At 41.1% G+C, this 21,920-nt stretch overlaps 1 protein-coding gene and 1 long non-coding RNA gene across 4 annotated transcripts in view; one reads left to right on the top strand and one right to left on the bottom strand.

Moving 5' to 3' along the window:
- LOC140191558 (uncharacterized) overlaps nt 1–13,727 on the bottom strand; it is a 30,049-nt gene extending 16,322 nt beyond the window's left edge. The window contains exon 1 of the long non-coding RNA XR_011883835.1: nt 13,270–13,727. This is a non-coding gene — a long non-coding RNA (uncharacterized lncRNA). The remainder of the gene's footprint in view (nt 1–13,269) is intronic.
- The window catches only part of rps26 (ribosomal protein S26), a 36,838-nt gene extending 20,924 nt beyond the window's left edge, over nt 1–15,914 (top strand). The window contains exons 1-4 of one of the 3 annotated variants that reach the window (XM_072249051.1): nt 13,898–13,966; nt 15,011–15,188; nt 15,301–15,431; nt 15,818–15,914. In XM_072249051.1, coding sequence (XP_072105152.1) covers nt 13,913–13,966; nt 15,011–15,188; nt 15,301–15,431; nt 15,818–15,856 — 402 coding nt within the window. In that variant the 5' untranslated portion in view covers nt 13,898–13,912 and the 3' untranslated portion in view covers nt 15,857–15,914. Of the gene's footprint in view, nt 1–13,897; nt 13,967–13,988; nt 14,092–15,010; nt 15,189–15,300; nt 15,432–15,817 lie in introns of those variants that run through there. The other 2 variants (XM_072249053.1, XM_072249052.1) reach the window with 2 other exon arrangements.
- The last annotated feature ends 6,006 nt before the right edge of the window (nt 15,915–21,920 follow it).

Here is a 21,920-nt window from a genome sequence, read left to right as displayed (position 1 = left end):
GCTTTGAGTGTATTCACTCTTGTAGGCAAATGCTGTTAACCATTTGCGCACAAGATGCCACAAGTGCAAATGAGATGGCTAACGAATTTGGTTTTGATGGTGTCAGTAGAAAAACGTTAGCCAGGACACTGAGGAGAATTTCTTTGCTCTCCAAATAATCTGGGGAACCATTTATGTCCACCTGAGAGAGCAGTTTGTTTAACAACCCACCTGAAAGATGCCTTCTCTGATTGTGCAGCACTTCCTTAATGCAACACTCAATTTATCCTAAATAATGGACTTAATATTCTAGGGGAGTGTTTAACTTAAACTTCTGGGAGGTGTTCAACTTAAAGTTTTCTGACCTAGGTGTTAAGCCACTAAATCTCATGCTTTCACGTTGGGAGACACTGAAATGAACTGCTACATTTGCACTGCAGACAAAATCAGATTCAAATGAATCTGACTTCAGCATAACTACACCTAATGCAAAATGACTGAGAAAGCTTAATAAAGTCTCATCATTGCCTGACAGTATGCATTTCTGCATTTACTTAAGTTGACATTTTAAACATTTAAAATTTATACTTGTGAAAATATGAAATAATGAGACAAATAGCCAGCTTCTCTCTGAAGAGAAAGCAGTTTTCAGGTGCCACTGTGGATTAGCAGACTTGTGCTGATGTGCAGAGCTGAGTTTCAAGTTAAGTGTCTTCCCTGCAGGCTGCAAACACTCCTACAAATAGAAATGAAATTCCAGTTTCTGGTGAGTCCACAGCACAAAATACCTCATAAACTGAGCATTTCACTTCATGAAGTTGGCAGTTGTAAAAATGGTAAACTTAAACAGGTTGTATGAAGAATAATATTGGGGAAAAGTAAACTAATGTTATTCTAACATGCACAACACCTTGCTGGGCTATTTGACAGGTTCTAAAGTAGATAATTTCCACTTTCACCACTGTTGTACTTCACCTTGATTAGCACAAGATTCACTATTTGAATCCTATTGGATTATAGGCTGGCCTATGGATAAATTCCAATTTTCCTATCAATTCCTATTACATGTCAACTTAACTTGCAACTGGAATAGAATAAACTGGGAAGCCATCACCAGCTCCACCAACAAACTGACATTAGCAGTCTTGTGCTGTAATGCAATAGAAGACGATTCTCTTGAGAACATTTTGCATCCAGCTCTGACAGAAGTAATTGAAGTATCACCTCTCTCTGGCAGGAAGAGTAACAAATGAAACTCTCATAATTTGCCGTAGGGCCACAGTCTAGAGCACAAAACTATTAACTTGGTGTGAATGAGGCACCAATAAAGCAAAGTAGAGGGATCTGAAAAGTAATTGGACCAATGTGTCTGATTTGGACAGTTTATTTAAAAACAAACCTATCATAGAACCATAGAAACTACAGCACAGAAACAGGCCCTTTGGCCCTTCTTGGCTGTGCCGAACCATTTTCTGCCTAGTCCCACTGACCTGCACACGGACCATATTCCTCCACACACCTCCCATCCTCAATTCTTTAAATCTTTCCAAGCACATGTTGACCAAATATTAGTTTAGTATTACATAGCACCTTTCATGTGCTTTATGGCTAATGATATATTTGTGAAGTTAGTGAAGTGTGGTCACTTCATACTTTTTACACTTTACACATTTTATACTTTTTAAAGACATGAATTTTAAGAACATATTGCATCTCTGTCTTCCAAAAATACATAAAGGGATTGATAATTTAAATTTTACTGTAACTTATAAAATATAAATCAAATTAAAAGTATTGTTACTTGGTTGGGTATGTTGTGGTACTAAAACAATGCAGACAAGGAGGATCCCAGATTCAATCCTCAAGAGATTAAATAGGTTTGGATCAAGTCCATGGTGGAGAGGATTGTGGAAGGAACAAGCTTTGGGTCATGACTATTCAAGACTTGCATTCTTCATCATCAAAGAGGTAATGAAAACACCAAGCTGCAATTCTCAAATACTAGAATATATCTCCCAGCAAATAAGATGTATTTGTTGAGTTTTGGAAGATGTGGATCAGGGATTGAGTTTATTGGGGTTTGAAAGGGTTAATTGAAAGCCCAAAGAGCCAAATTTCAAACTAATTTACACAGAAATGCTGTGGCATAAGCATCTGCAGAAAGATGAGTGATTAAGATCCGATGCCTGTCTGTTATTGTAGTTGAATGTGTACACTCCGAATCTTTACTGTCTCTGGGTACATCAGACCATAATGTTCAAAGTCACTCATTGATGTGGTAGCTGATTTCAACTTACCTCGATAGTTATCTAAGTTTGACATTTCCACAAAGTCCTAGTACATAATATGTACTTTTCTCACCAAAAAGAAAAACACCAAGTAGTTACCACAGTGGTTATTATTGCAGAGATTAGTGTCATTTAACTGTGTTTTTGCAGAATTGTCAGGCTGCTATGTGGCAAATAATGTTTTCAGAGGCCTCAGTACATTAAGCACTGAAAAATAGTACATTGACTAACCTTATGTTCAAGATCATCAAAGAACAACAGTATAATTGTGGGTTAAGATCTCTCCTGGAATGATGGGTAAATTTTCCACCAAATGCTGTTTGGCGCAAAGCAGATCAGGCAGGTGCCAGGCTCAGTTCTGCCTCCTGAATTGATCTGATCTCAGGGTAACAATCAGGGAAATCCAGTTGATTCCGTTGTAGGAGATGGGCAAATGACCACTTCCTGCTGCTGATCACTATACAGAAACCCCTTTTGGAAAATGTATTTTAGATGTTGGACTTTTGCAGGGTTTTTTTTGAGAGGGGGAGAATGGCAATAATGAGGTTGGATAATAGTATTTCTGTTTTATCTCCTGAAGATGGTAGTCATGAGCTATGGGTTCGGGCACCAGATACCCTCTGATACTTTGCCTAACTCATCATTCATTGAATGTACCTGAATAGCATCATAGCTCTGTCCCAACTGGTTATTATCCAGTTTTTGCAAACTTACACTTTCCAGTATGGATTACTGGAGTGCCAAGAGAAACAGCTCAAATTGATCTTGCTCTTTTGGTCTGTGTTGTTGAACTGACTGCTGCCCAAGCTCTAACTGGCTAACATCACACAGACTGGGGACCCAAACTGGAAGCATATCTGTCGTACACTGTTTAGTGGCCAGTTGAACAATGTTGCTACTAAGACAAAGTTTGTAAAACTACAAAATTCTCTCATATAGGTTAAAATATTTGTAATTCATTTAACTAATTTTTTAGTTTCGATCTATATTAAAGCTCAAAAATGATAATGTTGAATATGGTGAAAAAATAAATACACTTTATGAATCATTTAAGTTCAGAAATGGGTTTAATTTTTTTCCTGTAATAACCTTCTGAAAATATACATAGATGATTTAAATCTGTCTCAACTCAACATTTTTTTAATCTGTGGTAGTTGGAATTTGGCACTTGCTCTGTTTAATAGCAACAGAATTATCTTACAACAAACTCCTAGTTTAACCTGTCAATTCCAAGAGCTTCTGTTTGTTCTCTTGAGGAACTAAAGTCCCACATAGACCATCCATCTATGTTGATCAAACTAGGTGGAGCATGTTGATATTAAGGAAGAGGAGGTGTTGGAGTTGTTAAAATACATTAGGACAGATAAGTCCCCGGGGCCTGATGGAATATTCCCCAGGCTGCTCCACGAGGCGAGAGAAGAGATTGCTGAGCCTCTGGCTAGGATCTTTATGTCCTTGTTGTCCACGGGAATGGTACCGGAGGATTGGAGGGAGGCGAATGTTGTTCCCTTGTTCAAAAAAGGTAGTAGGGATAGTCCGGGTAATTATAGACCAGTGAGCCTTACGTCTGTGGTGGGAAAGCTGTTGGAAAAGATTCTTAGAGATAGGATCTATAGGCATTTAGAGAATCATGGTCTGATCAGGGACAGTCAGCATGGCTTTGTGAAGGGCAGATCGTGTCTAACCAGCCTGATAGAGTTCTTTGAGGAGGTGACCAGGCATATAGATGAGGGTAGTGCAGTGGATGTGATCTATATGGATTTTAGTAAGGCATTTGACAAGGTTCCACATGGTAGGCTTATTCAGAAAGTTAGAAGGCATGGGATCCAGGGAAGTTTGGCCAGGTGTATTCAGAATTGGCTTGCCTGCAGAAGGCAGAGGGTGATGGTGGAGGGAATACGTTCAGATTGGAGGATTGTGACTAGTGGTGTCCCACAAGGATCTGTTCTGGGACCTCTACTTTTCGTGATTTTTATTAACGACCTGGATGTGGGGGTAGAAGGGTGGGTTGGCAAGTTTGCAGATGACACAAAGGTTGGTGGTGTTGTAGATGGTGTAGAGGATTGTCAAAGATTGCAGAGAGACATTGATAGGATGCAGAAGTGGGCTGAGAAGTGGCAGATGGAGTTCAACCGGAGAAGTGTGAGGTGGTACACTTTGGAAGGACAAACTCCAAGGCAGAGTACAAAGTAAATGGCAGGATGCTTGGTAGTGTGGAGGAGCAGAGGGATCTGGGGGTACATGTCCACAGATTCCTGAAAGTTGCCTCACAGGTGGATAGGGTAGTTAAAAAACCTTATGGGGTGTTAGCTTTCATAAGTCGAGGGATAGAGTTTAAGAGTCGCGATGTAATGATGCAGCTCTGTAAAACTCTGGTTAGGCCACACTTGGAGTACTGTGTCCAGTTCTGGTCTCCTTACTTTAGGAAGGATGTGGAAGCATTGGAAAGGGTACAGAGGAGATTTACCAGGATGCTGCCTGGTTTAGAAAGTATGCATTATGATCAGAGATTAAGGGAGCTAGGGCTTTATTCTTTGGAGAGAAGGAGGATGAGAGGAGACATGATAGAGGTGTACAAGATAATAAGAGGAATAGATAGAGTGGATAGCCAGTGCCTCTTCCCCAGGGCACCACTGCTCAATACAAGAGGACATGGCTTTAAGGTAAGGGGTGGGAAGTTCAAGGGGGATATTAGAGGAAGGTTTTTTACTCAGAGAGTGGTTGGTGCGTGGAATGCACTGCCTGAGTCAGTGGTGGAGGCAGATACACTAGTGAAGTTTAAGAGACTACTAGACAGGTATATGGAGGAATCTAAGGTGGGGGCTTATATGGGAGGCAGGGTTTGAGGGTTGGCACAACATTGTGGGCTGAAGGGCCTGTACTGTGCTGTACTATTCTATGTTCTATATTAACTAAGGAAGAGAAAACCACATGGGTTCCCATTCTTCAAGTTCATGTATGGAGTGCAAATGAGAACTGGGTTATATCTGCCTTCGATGCACCTGTGGTTAAATGTTCCACTAATGCTGTCAAAGCTCATAATTAATAACAACTTGGACAGTCCCTGAGAGTGGCTGGTGTTAGTGGAACAGTAGCAGAAGAGAATTTGAACATTAATTAGATGGTGTTGCTTAATTTATTAACTTTATTTAGCAAGCTTATGATATTTTAAAAAGCTCCATAAAGTACTTGCAGTCCCTCCTTACTTTCTATAAGCACCTGATTTTATGCTGTTGCTGAGGTAGAAGTTTGAAATCTGAGCTACTACTCATCCTGAACATGAAGCTTCGCCCATCATTTTAATGGAGCAATTCATCATAGGATTTGAAGTAATATAGTTCTATCTAATCCCTAATAACCTGAACTGAGATCTATCCTAGAATGCTTTGGGAAGCAGGGAAGGAAATAGCTGGGACCCTGACAGAAATTTTTGCATCTTTAGCCACTAATATTGGTTCTTTATTTAAGAAGGGCAGCAGGGATAAGCCAAGTAACAACAGGCTGGTGAGTATTGCATCAGTGGTAGGGAAATTACCACTAATGCAATGTTTAATCAGGGATAGAGAGCATGGCTTTGTGAAGGGGTAATCCTGCCTCACTAATTTGACTGAATTTTTTGAGTAGGTAAGAAGATTGCTGAAAGCAGGGTTGTAGATATTATCTATATGGACTTCAGAAAGGCATTTGACAATATTCTGCATGGTAGGCTGGCCCAGACGTTTAAGGCACATGGGATCCAAGATGAGCTGGTTAATTGGATCCAAAATTGGCTTGATGATAGGAGACAGGGTGGTGTGTAGGTTGTTTTGATGATAGGAAGTCTGTAATCAGTGGTGTACCGCAAGGTTCAGTGCTTAGGACCTTTGTTTGTGATATATATTAATGACTTCATTGTGAATTTAAGAGGAATGATTAGTACGTTTGTTGACTACACAGAAGCTAGTAGTGATGTGGGCAGCAAGGACATTTAACTAAGGCTATAGATTGGATAGAAAGTTGGGTGGAACATTGGAAGATAGAATGTAATCCCAATAAGTGGAAAGTGATGCATTTTGTAAAATCAAATAGAGGAAGAAGGTAAACAGTAATTGGTCAGATACAAAGAAATGTTGATGAACAGGGAGACCTTAGGTTCAAATCCAGAGCTTCCCAAAAGGGGTGAAGCTGTGTACATACATCTATTGATGCTTCTGGACACATCTTCAGTGATGTTCCTGGAATCATCGGGTGTTTCGGGTCTTTCAACATCATACAACCTCCTCCAGGTGACCCAGCCGGGGCTGATCAGACCCCAGCTTGTGTCCAGATGGCTAGCTACTTATGACTCCATGGTTCCCCTCTTTTGAGCCACAGCCATCTTGAGGCCCTCTCTGCCACATCAGTGGTACTGCGGATGGCTCTCCTCTTCCCCTCTCCCTCGATGCCCAAATCGCTGAAGGCTCTAACTAAAGAACGGGCTGCCAATCAGCTTCCTATCAACCCCTCCCTTTGCCGTTGCCTCCAGAATTTGGTTAACATTGTCATCAAACTGCTTCCACAGTGAAGTCATGTTAGCTGCAGGCCATTTGATCCACCTCCTGTTAGACTTCATGTTAGAGGGATTAGTTTGCAACACTTGGAGGTTCCGGGCACTATGGGGTGACTCTGGGCCTGGCACCTCCTTCGTCTCACCAGGTTGGACACCTGCGCGTTGTGCTGCTCCTGCTCCCACCAAACACTTCACCCTCACTTGGTGGATCTTCAAGCCGTGATCGTTCTTGCAGATTTTGCTACATGCACACTGCTTCCTCATCGTCGTTTGTTCATTGCCTGGGTCTGATGCCATTATGTCCATTCGACTGGGGTGCCCTTCCTTCCCTCCCCCCCCAAGGGGGAACTTCTTTACCCAGAGAGTGGTAGCTGTGTGGAATGAGCTTCCAGTAGAAGTGGTTGAGGCAGGTTCGATGTTGTCATTTAAAGTAAAATTGGATAGATATATGGACAGGAAAGGAATGGAGGGTTATGGGCTGAGTGCAGGTTGGTGGGACTAGGTAAGAGTTCGGCACGGACTAGAAGGGCCGAGATGGCCTGTTTCCGTGCTGTAATTGTTATATAATTATATAAACAAGGCATAGCAGGATATGAAACTGGTGTGGGCAAATGAGATTGGCATCGATGGACAAAAATATTGGCCTGGACGTGGTGGACCAAAAGTCCTGTTTCTGTGCTACAAAACTCAGTGACAATTGCTATTGAAAGGCAACAGGGCTTGCAGTTAGATAAATTAATTAATATTCTACAATACTTGATTAAAACATCATCTTCCCTCAAAAAATTGTTGTTTACATTATGAACTCTCTGTTTTTCTCCAACTTCCATGTTGGTTTATAGAATCTGTGCAATTTTATTTTGTGTTCATGGGGTACGTGAGCACTGGGAAGGCCAGCATCCATTGCACATCCCTAGAGGTGGCTCACTGAGAAGTGCAGCTGTCCTTCTGGTGAAGACATTGCCACAGTGGTGTTGAGTAGGGAGTTCCACGATTTAAACTCAGTAACAATGGAGGGGAAAGAAAAAAAAGTCAAAATGGTGTTCAACTTCCAAGGGAACATGCAGTTGTGATATTCTCATGTGCCAACCATGTGGCAGAAGTCTTAGGTTTGGCAGGAAATGTTGAGGAAGGCTTAGATACTTTCAGATATTAAAGAAATATGGGGATATGTGGCAGTGAGGCACAAGATCAGCTATGATCAGAGCAGGCATGATGTCCTGTGTCCATTTCTTCTGTTCATCGTGAGTTCCTGCAGTATTTTATAGATTGTACACACTGCAGACAGACACACTGCTGAATAGCTGAGGTACATTGTTGATTAATGGTGACCACTAGGATGTTACTCATGGAGAAATTTGATTGTAGTAAAACTATTAAATGTCAAGAATAGGTGGTGAGAGGCAGACATAGACTTTGACAATTATCAGTCTAAGCCTGAATGCCATCATTGCCAGATCTGTAGAAAGCTCCACTGCAGGTGGTTAAACACTTCACACATTTTTTGGATGAGCACTGTGATCTTCATTTCTTGTCATTATCTCTCAGAGATGCTTTAAATGTTAACTGTACACACCAACCTGAAGAATAATTATTCTGGAAATAGCTTGAAACTGTTTTGGCATACTTGGGATTGTCACTTGTTCTAGACCTCTGTTTGAAAAACATGAAGTGGTTTGATCAGCTCTGTGGGGTTGCTTGCTGCTGACTGAAAATGTTTCCTTTTGCTTCTGTCATTGGGATACACAAGCCAATTAGCAGGACTAATTAAACAGACTGGCTCTTTCAGCCATTTCTGATTTTTGACCCGCATGCACATTTTTTATATGAAGTTTGTCACAATACTGAAAATGTTTAGCTATAATCTGGATATAGATGGGTGTGGAATACTGAAGTTCCTCTCCATAGGCAACCTTTGCTTCCAAATGGTTCCTAACTAAACTGAAAAATACAGTGAGATTACAGAATAGTGAAATAGAACAGAAAATGCTAAGTTTTTCAGTGGGTCTGTTTGTATCTGTGGGGAGAGAGAAACAAGAGTTACTGTCAGATCGATGACTTTTCACCAGAACTAGGAAAAACACAGCAAATTGCAATGTGCTTCTAAAAAAAAAAGCTGCTCAAAGGGTTTGTCACTTATATGCCCTTTGGCTTTATTTCATTCTTGTTTTGGAAGAACAGCAACACTGCGTTGGGAGCTGGTCTCTGTACAAAACATGGAATTTCCCAGGTGTGAACTTGCAGGACTAGCTTACTGTATTTATAGAAACATGTGACCTTACCCCCAACAGTATGCTTTCACAGCCACATTTTTGAAGGTTGCTTTATCACTGAATGTCAGAATGTTTACACTGTGAAGTGCCACTGTTGAAGATGCCACTAATGAACTGGTTTGTCCAACTTGGTTATTTTTAGTGTTGCCTCTAGAGGGCCTTATTTCATAAAGTACATGAATTGTTCTACATAAAATGGCAAGTAACTTTCTGTTTGATACATATTCACAATGTTTTCTCCTTCAGCATTGAGGACCCCAGTTTTGGGTGTCTGATAATGCAATGTGGGAATTGCAGACTCTGCTACATGTGTGGCAGGGACTTTCCTGATGGCCTGGGTGGGTAGTTTGTAACTTGGTTCATTCTTCTGCCGTTTACTTGACTTTATACGTGCCCTCGTGCTGCCATGATCTAGTGACTCATTCACCTCCACCAATTTCCAATGAGAGAGTGAGTTTTGGAGCAAAGTGCACCCCGGTGTCTCACTATATTGCTGCCTTCCTCCCTTTCTCTGCTTCTGGACTCGAGGTTCTCACTGCTGTCCAGAGGTTCCCAGGAGCACATCCTTGAATCTTTTCCTCTGTTCACCCAGTGATCTCTTCCTTTGTGGATCTTGGAATAGTGACCTGTCCAAGGGAGACATCAGAGTGTAACTAGGGCCTCAAATCTAGGGATGTTGGCCTGATTGATAGATGACATTGGGTTCATTATCCTGCCACTGAATTTGGAGGATTTTGCAGAGATTCTGGTGGTATTTCCAGTGCCTTGCGATGCCCTTTGTAGATAATCCAGGCTTTATGACCAATTTGGGACACTGCACTTCATGAAGGATGGCAAGAAAGAGAAGGTACAGAGGGAATTTACTAGGAGGGTACCAGGAATGTCTGTTATGCAAAAGAGACTGGAGAACCTGAAGTAGTTCTTCTCAGATTAGAGATTAGAAGTCACACTATAAGTAGCGAAAATCATGAAGGGTTTTGATAAGACTAAGTGTTTAGGGTCAGTAACGAGTTATTAAGGTGATTACAAATATTTTTACATTGCGAATTGTGATCTGGATTGTGCTGCTTCCACTATTTCTAAATTGGCAGATGATTATCTGATGTCAAAGGCTGTTTCATGTTTTCAGACCATGCATATTAAATCACTTCTCTGGTAATCATCATATTAGTGTATTTGAGAATCGCTGGGGCCAAATTAGTTGTCATGTTTCTAGTCTACAAAACACTCCCAAAGTACCTCATACTGCAAAGTGGTTGGATGGCATGGTATCATAGTAGTTAGCACAACGCTTCACAGTACCAGCAACCGGGGTTCAATTCCCACCACTGTCTGGAGGGGTTTGTACTTCCTCCCTGTGAATGCATAGATTCCCCAGGATGTTCTGGTTTCCTCCCACAGTCCAAAGACGTACCAGTTAGTAGGTTAAATAGTGATTGTAAATTGTCCTGTGATTAGGCTAGGATTAAATCAGTAGATTGCTGGACGACGTGGCTTGAAGGGCCGGAAGGCCTATTCCACGCTGTATCTCAATAATTAAATACAGTGCATCCTAAAAATGATGAATGATGCTGTAGAAATGTAGAACTTCCATTCTCCTAACTTTTTTTAAATAAAAGCAGCTCTCAGCTCTGTCTCTGAAAACTACCATATTTTCTTTGCATTTTTGAGATGTCTTTTCCCTCCTGTTTAAATAGCTCTAAGCAAAGTCACAAATATTTCCCTGAGATCCTGACAGTGATGCATTCAACCTCCTTAACCCATTTGTTGTTGTTAATACTGTGCAAAACATACACACCACCTTGGAGCCAATGAACATTACCAGTGTAACATGGAGAAAAAGAATGTAGGCCTTGCACAGATCCAGCCAGGAGATGGGACTGCCCAAGTCTCAAGACAACAGAGATACCACAGGCTCCTGTGGAGGCAAGGTCATTGGGTGTATTTAAGGCAGAGATTGATAGGTTCTTGATGGGCCATCAACCACCAAAGTTTATGGGGAGAAGGCCAGGGAGTGGAACTGAGGAGGGGGACAAAAAAATGGTAAGCCATGATTGAATAGCAGAGCAGACTCAATGGGCCAAATCACCTAATTCTGCTCCTATGTCTTATGGAAATGTCTGTATGATGTGGAATTGAACTTGGATTCTGGGAACTTCGAGACTGGTTTCTGTACAAGTTTGGTTATGGATCAGGCCTCGGAGCAGGATGTAGCTGGCCAGGTTGAGGGTCATGATGTTTTGAGAAAGAAAGTTTATTTGAGTCCAAGCTGCCTGGAAATAGTGCACTCTGCTAGTGCAAGGCATTTGTAGCCTTACTTGAGATTGTTCTATGAATTTACATTCCTCGGAAAAGATTCTTTACAGTGAATACAAAATATCTATTGCACCAGAGGAAGAGGAAAAAAAAGGTTTGGTGAAATAGTTTCTTAAGAGTGAACTGTTAATAAATTAGATCAAAAATAACAGCTTTAATTAAGAAAATTAACTGTTCCCACACTGACAGTAGGGACACGCATTCCATGCACTCTCCTCCATCCCTGAAGTTGCTGTGTCTGCTACAAGTCATTCTTCTTGTGCAAGAGCAAATTATAGCTAACAGCCCAGACACAAATTAAAGAATGAAAGAACACCTCCTGGTACAACACTTTATCACATTTCAGAAACAATAAACTCTTCAAAACGAAATTAAGCTCGTATCTAAATTTATAACGCTGAATTTCACATCATAGGCTCTCAACCTGTCCACGGTCTCTAGATTTGCTAACCACTGTAGAAATTTCTTCCTATTAAACAATGGAAATACTAAAATCAAAGTTTTTCCTGCCCTCTGAGAGCCTCTAAAATATCTTCCATTTTCTTTAACTATGGCTTCCCCATCACAATCTACAGAACCTTTGTCTTCATCTCATCTATTTCCTGCATCTCTGCTCTTAGTCCCTCTACTCCCAGCCAGAACAAAGAATGCCCAGTCCTTGCCTTCCATCTCACCAGCCTTTACATTCAACAAGTCAACCTGCATAATTTCTGTCAACTTCAAGACTTTACCACCAGACAGATCTCTTCCCCTCCCCTCTCAATATCTTGGTTCACTCTTTCATCCCCAGTAACTTTATTATCCACTTTCCCTTACAACTGGAGGCAATGAAATACCTGTCCTTTCTTTTCTTCCCATGCTACAATCCAGTGAACCAATCTTCCAGATGAAGCAGTGATTCACTTGCATTTCCTCCAATCTGGTGTATTGCATTCAGGGCTCACAGTGTACCTGTTATATAGTGGAAAATGTGAATGCAGATTGGGTGACCTCCATTCAGTCCACAGAGGCAACCATGAGCTTCCAGTTACCTGTAACTATAATGCTACATTCCACCTCCACTCTGATCTATGTAGCTGTAGCCTTCTGTATTTTTCCAAACAAGCCCCAATGTAAGCTTGAAGAACAGCATCTCATCTTTTGTGCAGCGTGTTGCATCCTTTAGACACAATATTGAATTCACCCATTTCAGATAACTTGCTTTTTCTGTTTGTGTTAGAACTAGTCAGTTTTGCAATAGTAATTCAATTTTCCTCTTTGCACTGGCATGTTTTTATCTGCTGGGCATTACCAGAATTCATTCTTTGGTTTTAAATTTTAGCAAAAGCTCTGTCCTGTGTTTCACAGCTTTTGCATGTCCCCTTGTTTATTCTCTCATTCTCCTCATTCAGCTATCACCCAGGCAGTTCTGAAAACAGCAAAATCCATTGCAATCCTGCCTTGCTTCATCAGAGACATTCTCTTTGGTATATCCATCCCCTCCTTATCCCTTCTGCCACTGAAAACTAAGTTATTTACTCACTTTTCCAGTTCTGATGGAGGATCATCAACGTGAAACATTACTAATTTTCTCTTCCATGGATTCTGCCTGACCTGCTAAGTGTCTCCAAAAGTTTTGCCTTTTTATTATTCCCCTTTTTAACCACCCTCTCAAACTAAACCATCTGTAAACTCAGCATCTTGATTTGACCACCTAACCCAATTGCTTCCATTTACCAACAGCACAAACCTAAGCTCATCCAACTCTCTGCTGCTAGTGTAATAACTTACCTTCAGTCCCATCACCCATCAGCCTCAACTCTCAAATTAACTCTAATTTAAGTGATACCTCAGTGTTAAAGTGTTCATTTTAGAAATTCTCAGCATTGCAGACGAACAGAATTACCTCATTTCTCATTCTTCTTTCCAAATTCCCACGTGTCCTTGTTTCTTCCTGCCTCCATTCTCTTCCAAGCAAAACACAGATATGCAGATTTTCTCATGTTTCTATTCCTTTAAATTTGGACAAGTAGATGATTTGGAATAGTAGGCCTACTTGGATGGATATCTTGATCAGCTGGATCCAAGGGCCTATTTATGTACCGTATGACTCTCTGATACGATTTGCTGTTATCCATTTTTGGCCTTTTAATTGTCCCGCATGTTAATTGCTATCCTCTGGGCAGATATGGTTCTCAGTTTAGGAAAAGCATTGTTTTAAACTTCTTTCTTTTACGTCCCCTACAGACCTTCGTGTTAATTGCATTTGATAACACAACTGGTGGCCATATTAGAACGTTTTATTATATCGAAGCGCTAGATTTTGAAAACTACCCATAGATGGCTTCAGGAAACCTTCGAAAGTGTGCCTTCAACAAGGGGTGGGGGTGACTGGTGATTCAACTGATTGACAGGTTACGTCACAGGACAGTTCTAACCAATTCTGCTGTGCGCGCTTCCTCCTGGGTAATTGACGCTTCACGTGCCCTACACGGCATAGCCCTCCGCAGAAACAAATAGTTCCAGGCGGTTACCGAAGCAAATCTACTATGTATGAGATCTCCGGTTCTACGCAGCAGTGTACCAGCTCGGTGGGACAACAGGTTCTGTGATATTGGTGTTGGCTATATGATCTGGCATTGTTTCCCTGAATTCCGGGACCTGAGCGCGGAAGTATAAAAGGCGTGTGCGCTTGCTTCTGTTCCTCTTTGTGACTCGTGTTGAGATGGTGAGTGCCTTTATGGCAGTCGTACCGCCGACTTTGTGTGCCCTTCGGGTTCCTGTAGCGATTCTCCTCGTGTGCGCTCCATATTTCCCCGCAATCCTTCGGTGACATGAGCAACCGAAATTCTAAGCCGAAGCCTACAATCTGGCACAGTAGTCCAGTGTCGGTGGGATGCGGTGCCGGCACAGGGCCGATCTAGGGTAGGGCTACCAGCTCTGGCTGCTGAAATTTAGGAGAACTGTGATAATACACGGGGAAGCAAATACCTTTAGAAAGGCTTTGCTGGGTGGAATGGACAGTTGGTAAGCATCAGCGGGGAGAGGAACGAAGCTTCTATTTTGTCTTTCAATATAATGTCTCTCGAAATATTTAATTGTCTTTTGGGCTGAGGCCTGGAAACAATTCTAAATAAGAAAGCTTTTGAATGTGTGGAACCCTGTTCCCAAATTCATTTAATTTTAAATGCGAGAGTTAAATAAAATCAAAATTTGGGGATTGGCGATGAAGATGTGTGGATTTGGGGCCGAACTCATTGATAAACTGGCTCATGCAGCTGTCTTTCAGTCACTTTTTAAAAAAAAAACTAGAAATCATCAGTAGGTTAGGCAACGTAAATGTAGGGAGAAAGCATCAATAGTTTAATCCCTATACTGTGTAGGGGTTTGCTAATCTGAACGAGGGGTCGAGCTGTCAAGTTTGAATTTGATACTGAGTCCTGTTAAAGTTGGTAATGCAGAGGTTAGCAGCAATAGTTGTGAAATATCCGTTGATAAAGTAATTGTCTCTGGGTAGCTTAATTTTAATAAGGTTAAGTAAGAGTAAATATGAAGTAAAGTATTGTGAATGTCCTTTTGGAAAAGTAGTCTAGATTTATCAATACATTTTTATGGTCAATTTTAATTGTAGCCTTGCTTTTTTTCAGACTAAGAAGCGAAGGAATAATGGACGTGCCAAGAAGGGCCGTGGCCATGTCCAGCCCATCAGGTGCACAAACTGTGCCCGTTGTGTCCCCAAAGACAAGGCTATCAAGAAGTTTGTCATTCGAAACATTGTGGAGGCAGCTGCAGTCCGAGATATTTCAGAGGCCAGTGTTTTTGATGGTGAGTTTCTATGGAATCCTGCATGCTCACCCCAGTGTTTTATCTGAAATGTTTTCTGTTGATTTTTGGATTCTGCTGTGGATTGTCTTGATGGTCCTTTCTTTGTTTCCAGCATATGTGCTGCCCAAGCTATATGTGAAATTACATTACTGTGTCAGCTGTGCCATCCACAGCAAGGTGGTGAGAAACCGTTCCCGGGAAGCCAGGAAGGACCGAACCCCTCCTCCACGTTTCAGGCCAGGAGTAAGTATTGAAATCTGAGAGTTCATCATCTACTGTCTGAGATCAGATATTGCTGCTTAGATTAGTCATTGACCCCAGTCACAACATATTGAGCTCCAAAGAGATCTTCGTAGATATTTAAAGCTGTTTCAATCCAATGTATTTAACTGCTACACTCAGCAGGAGAAAGGAGGTAGCATCTCTTCCCAAACTGCTGTGGCCACAACTTAATGCCTCGGTAACTGATTGTTCTTAAATTTCCTGCATGTGGTGTGTGAAAATGAGCTCAGATATTAATTCAATTAATGGCAGATTTGGGCACAAATAAGCACTCCAATTTCATTCTTTGTACAGTTAACTACTTTCTGTATGGCACCTAATGTTTTTCTTTCTTTTGTCCTTTCCAGGCTAACATCCCACGTGGGCCTCCTCCCAAGCCAATGTAAACATTAGCTGATCCTGTCATTTGGATTGATTTTAATAAAAATGTTGGACCACTGAGAAGTGTTTGCATGTTTATTGGACCTTTTTCTGGTAGTTTGGATCTACAAAAGCTGTTTGGACAATGCAGTGAGGAATGGATTTGCTGCTTATATTTGCATTTCCTTTCCAACTTTACAGAGCTATCAAGTGAATTATTTGTCTTTTGAAGCTAAGGAAATTATGTTTAGTTTCTCTTTCTTTTTAAATCTTTTTATTAATTTTTCAAAATTACAAACTCAACAACAAAGTTTGTTTAGTTTCTCAAGAGGGTTCTTGTATCTGTACCAGGCTATGTATGTGTATCTCAGCAATTCATTTACTTTATATTACCTCTGTTCCAATAGGTTTCCAATGCTTTGTGAGAATATTCAAATGATTAGTGATATTATTTTTCCCCTTGCTATCTACGTGCAAAATACTCACGCTTCTGCTTTCTGTGATGTTTTTAATTAGCTTTATCGGGTGGAATGTTTGTCAGCTGTTCATAGCTGCAGAGGCATAGAATGGGTGATCTGACTCTTGAGACATAGAGGTAGAGCACAGGGACAGGAAACTGCCCATTTACACCAATTCTATGCTAATTAATTTTATACACGCATTTTCATCTTCTCACACTCCAGGTTCTACCATTTCACTGTGCAATTTACAGCAACTGTTTAATAGTGAGAATACCAGATGTTACAGAAGTCTGCAGGGGTATAATTGATCATGGAAACTGCTCTGTGGGATCTAAAGCTCAATCTACAATTTAAGTGCATCATTTCAGCAAAATTGCACTTAACATTTTGGACTTTGTAGATGTATTGCAATTCTTGGCTTTGGCTGTAGTGAAAGTGTAGAAACAACACTGACAATGGTACCTGGTGATTAGAACAGAGAATAAGGTACAGCATGTTGAGTTCGGAGATATCTTATGTTGGTTAAGGTTAGACTTTAACCTTTATGGTTTTAACAAAAATTAATTGACACTAATTCTTCAAAGATGCTGTCTGACCTGTGTATAGATTGGGCTAAGACAAAATTTAAATTTCAGTGTAGTTTGACTTGTGTCGTTTATGTGATGAATGTTTCTGAAAGGGGCAGCAATACACCTGAGAAGGTGAGGTGAGTTCAGTGCAGTATTTCTATTGAAGGTGTTACCATAATACTAGTGCAGATAGGGTTCCAGGATTTCAACCTGCTGATCAAAGCATAGAAATTTCAAATTGGGATAGTATACAACTTAGAGGGAAGTCCAGGTAGTGGTATTCCCATGCACTTCCTTGTGGTAGAGTACAGTATTTGGGTTTGGGAAATGCTGTCAAAGTAGCCTGGGTGATTAATTGCTGTATATCAGTGTTTTCCTTGAAATTAGTAAATTGACAAATTTATATGATGCCTCCAATGACTTGTATTATGAAGTCCTTCAAAGACTGCTGTACCAGAGATCAGTGACGGTGATCAGTTTCAGTCCTGCCCCCAATGTAGGTAAATGACAATCAAAAGGTATGGGACCAAAAAATTAGTTGCTGGGAATATAGGGAAATTAAAAATTGATAAGACTGCTGGGATGGGTCCTGTCAGAATTAAGCTACTCAGTTTGAACATGCCTCAATTGGCTCCTCTATTCCAAAGAAAACAATCTCAGATCAGTCAAATAATACTCATTCATAGCTGAGTTTTGGAGGGCAAAGAGGGGCAGCATGAGATGGCATTGATGAACAAAATTAAGGAAAATCACAAACCATTTTAGAATATTGAGGGTAACCAGGACATGTACAGCCTCTTGGGAACCAAAGGGGAAATCTGCAGATTCAGAGGGTGTAAGTGAGGAATAAATAACACCTGTATTCACTTGGAGAGGATATGGTGAGAATTCAGAAAAAAATTCAAGAACAATTTACCATAAAGTATTAGATGTTCAGTGGGCTCATTGATACATAAATCCCCAGGATCTGATGAGATTTTCAAATAGTTGCAATAAATGGGAAGAACAGGCCTGTGTGTGTAAATCAGAATTGGCAAAATTCTGAAGAACAGGATAGATCTGAACTTGAACAGATTGGGATTAATCAAAGATGGTTTGCATGGATTTGTTAGAGGTAGATCTTGTGTAACTAATGATTGAGTTATTCAGAGGTAATAAGGTGTGTAGATGACAGTTGGGGTCTTAAGTAATCTTTTGATGAGGTCCCACAGAGGACATTGATAAACAAGGATGGAATCGATAGAAACTGGCTGACATTTGGTAAGAGGCAGAGTGATGAAGGAGGGGTTTTATGATAAGAAGTCTGTCACTGGTGGTGTCCCACGAGAATCAGCTGGGACTCCTATTTTATACGTTAATGATTTAGATGCAAATATAGGAGGTATCAGTAAATTCATTGCTAACACAAAGTGGTGATGGTGAGAATAGTATCAGGCTATGGGATAGTCTCAATGAGTTGATAAAATGGGTAAATGAATGGCAAGTTTATTTCTGGTAAGGATTCATTTTGATTTATCTGGTGAGATGTGCACAGGCATCTTAAGAGAGGGTATACAATATTGTATATACTACTGGGAAGCTTCTAAAAACTATCAGAAGGCAACTTAAAAAAAACAAGAGAAAAAGATGAAATGAAAATACTAAGTTAGCTAATAACAAGGGGCAAGAGTGGATATTAGACTAGGAGAAAGTTGCATTGAGAAGCAGTAAAGGAGACAAAAATTGTGGGCAAACTCTGGTATTTTGTGTAAGTCTTTGCTGTGATAGACACCAGCAGCAATCCAGAAATTCAAGTGTGGTGCTGAGTCCACTACTTTTCAGGTTTTATATTAACGATCTGGATGATGGAATTGATGGCCTTGTGGTCAAGTTTTTGAATGCCACAAAGATAGGTGGAGGGGAGATAGTGTTGAAGCAGGGAGTCCGCAGAAGGACTTGGCCAGATCATGGGACTCCCCAGGAGACCACCACTACTTTATCATTTCCTGTCAATCATCTTATATACAGACATACCTGTGTCTACTGTCACTTTATGGACATACAATCAATCTATGTATATAAGATATCTTTTGTATTTATATTGTGTTCTTGTGCTGCATTTGATCTGGGGTAACAATTATTTTCTCCTTTACACTTGTACAGTGGCGATGGCATTAAACAATCTTGAATGGGCAAAGAAGTGGCAGATGGAATACAATGTAGGAAAGTATATGGTCATGCATCTTGGTAGAAGGAATAAAGGCTATTTTCTAAATGGGGAGCAAATTCAGAAATTGGGGTGTAAAGGGATTGGTCAGACCACATTTTGAATATTGTGAGCGAATTTGGGCCCTATATCTAAGAAAGATGTCGTCATTGGAGCATGCCTAGAGGAGATTTAGACTATTAAGATGTAGGAGCAAAATTTAGCCATTTGACCTATCAAGTCTGCTCCGCCATATCATGACTGATCCATTTCCTTCTCAAATCCCATTTCTACCTTCTCTACCCTGTAGCCTTTCACGCCCTGAATAATCAAGAACCTATCAACCTCTGTCTTAAAATGTACCCAGTGACTGGCTTCCACAGCTGCCTCTTGCTAAAGAAATTCTTGCTCATCTCCATTCTAAATACAACAGAGGGGGAGGGGTGGCATTACTAGTCAGAGGAAAAAGTCACGGCAGTACTCAGTCAGGATAGACTGGAGAACTCGTCTAGTGAAGCTTTATAAGTGGAATTGAGGAATAAGAAAGGTACATTAATGGGGCTATATTATAGACCACCTAACAGTAGGATTTAGAGCAACAAATTTGTGGAGAGATTGCAGACTATTGCAAGAAACATAAGGTTGTTATAGTAGGGGATTTTAACCTTCCACATATTGACTGGGACTCTCGTACTATAAAAGGACAGTTTCCTTAATCAGTACTTGGAAGCTCCAACGAGAGTGAGGGAATGAAACAGGGCAGGTGACAGAAATTTGTGTAGGGGAACACTTTGCACCTAGTGAACATAATGCCATTAGTTTCAAGGTAATTATGGAAAAGGATATATCTAGTCCTTGGGTTGAGATTCTAAACTGGAGTAAGGCTAATTTTGATGGTATGGGAAAGGATCTGGCAAGTGTGGATTGGGACAGGCTGTTTTCTGGCAAAGGTATCCTTCAAAAGTAATTTTTTGAGAGTACAAAGCTTATGTGTGCCTGTCAGAATAAAAGGTAAAGAAAACATAGAAAATAGGCACAGGAGTAGGCCATTCGGCCCTTCGAGCCTGCACCACCATTCAGTATGATCATGGCTGATCATCCAACTCAGAACCCTGTACCAGCCTTCCCTCCATACCCCCTGATCCCTTTAGCCACAAGGGCATATGTAACTCCCTCTTAAAAATAGCCAATGAACTGGCCTCAACTGTTTCCTGTGGCAGAGAATTCCACAGATTCACCACTCTGTGTGAAGAAGTTTTTCCTAATCTCAGTCCTAAAAGGATTCCCCTTTATCCTCAAACTGTGACCCCTCGTTCTGGACTTCCCCAACATCGGGAACAATCTTCCTGCATCTAGCCTGTCCAATCCCTTTAGGATTTTATACGTTTCAATAAGATCCCCCCTCAATCTTCTAAATTTCAATGAGTATAAGCCCAGTTCATCCAGTCTTTCTTCATATGAAAGTCCTGCCATCCCAGGAATCAATCTGGTGAACCTTCTTTGTACTCCCTCTATGGCAAGGATGTCTTTCCTCAGATTAGGGGACCAAAACTGCACACAATACTCCAGGTGTGGTCTCACCAAGGCCTTGTACAACTGCAGTAGTACCTCCCTGCTCCTGTACTCAAATCCTCTTGCTATGAATGCCAGCATACCATTCGCCTTTTTCACCGCCTGCTATACCTGCATGCCCACTTTCAATGACTGGTGTATAATGACACCCAGGTCTCGTTGCACCTCCCCTTTTCCTAATTGGCCACCATTCAGATAATAATCTGTTTTCCTGTTTTTGCCACCAAAGTGGATAACCTCACATTTATCCACAGTAAATTGCATCTGCCATGAATTAGTCCACTCACCTAACCTATCCAAGTCACCCTGCATCCTCTTAGTATCCTCCTCACAGCTAACACTGCCGCCCAGCTTTGTGTCATCCGCAAACTTGGAGATGCTGCATTTAATTCCCTCATCCAAGTCATTAATATATATTGTAAACAACTGGGGTCCCAGCACTGAGCCTTGCGGTACCCCACTAGTCACTGCCTGCCATTCTGAAAAGGTCTCGTTTATTCCCACTCTTTGCTTCCTGTCTGCCAACCAATTCTCTATCCACATCAATACCTTACCCCCAATACCGTGTGCTTTACAAGCGTAAGGAATCTTGGTCTTCAAGAAATATTGAGGTCCTGCTTAAGAAGAAATAGGAGGTGCATAGCAGGTTTAGACAGGTAGGAATTGATGAGGTGCTTATGGAGTATAAGAAATACAAGAGAAAAAGAAAGAAATCAGGAGGGCTGAAAGGCCATGAGGTTACCCTAGCAAACAAGGTGAAGGAGAATCCTAAGGGATTCTACAGGTATGTTAAGAGCAAAGGGGTGGCAAGGGACAAAGTTGGTTCTCTGGAAGATCAGAATGGTAATCCATGTGTGGAGCCAAAAGAGATGGAGGAGATCTTAAATGGATTTTTTGCGTCTGTATTTACTCGGGAGATGGACACAGGGTCTGTAGAAGTGAGGCAATGCAGCAGTGAGATCATGGGCCCTATACAGATTACAGAGGAGAAGGAGGTGTTTGCTGTCTTGAGGTAAATTAGGGTGGATGAATCCCCAGGGCCTGACAAGGTGTTCCCTTGTCCCCGTGGGAGGCAAGTGCAGAAATTGCAGGGGCCCAAGCAGAGTTATTTAAATCATCCTTAGTGACAGGTGAGGTACCGGAGGATTGAAGGATAGCCAATGTTGTTCCACTGTTTTAAAAAAGCTCTGAATATAAACCAGGAAATTATAGGCCAGTGAGCCTGACATCAGTAGTGGATAAGTCCCTATATCTAAGGGACTGGATATATAAGTATTTGGATAGACATAAAGTGATTAGGGAT

This window comes from Mobula birostris, chromosome X (genome assembly GCF_030028105.1).
Source record: "Mobula birostris isolate sMobBir1 chromosome X, sMobBir1.hap1, whole genome shotgun sequence".
NCBI lineage: Eukaryota > Metazoa > Chordata > Chondrichthyes > Myliobatiformes > Myliobatidae > Mobula > Mobula birostris.
Note: the sequence above shows the minus strand (reverse complement) of the source record. Positions and strands in the feature narration are given on the sequence as shown.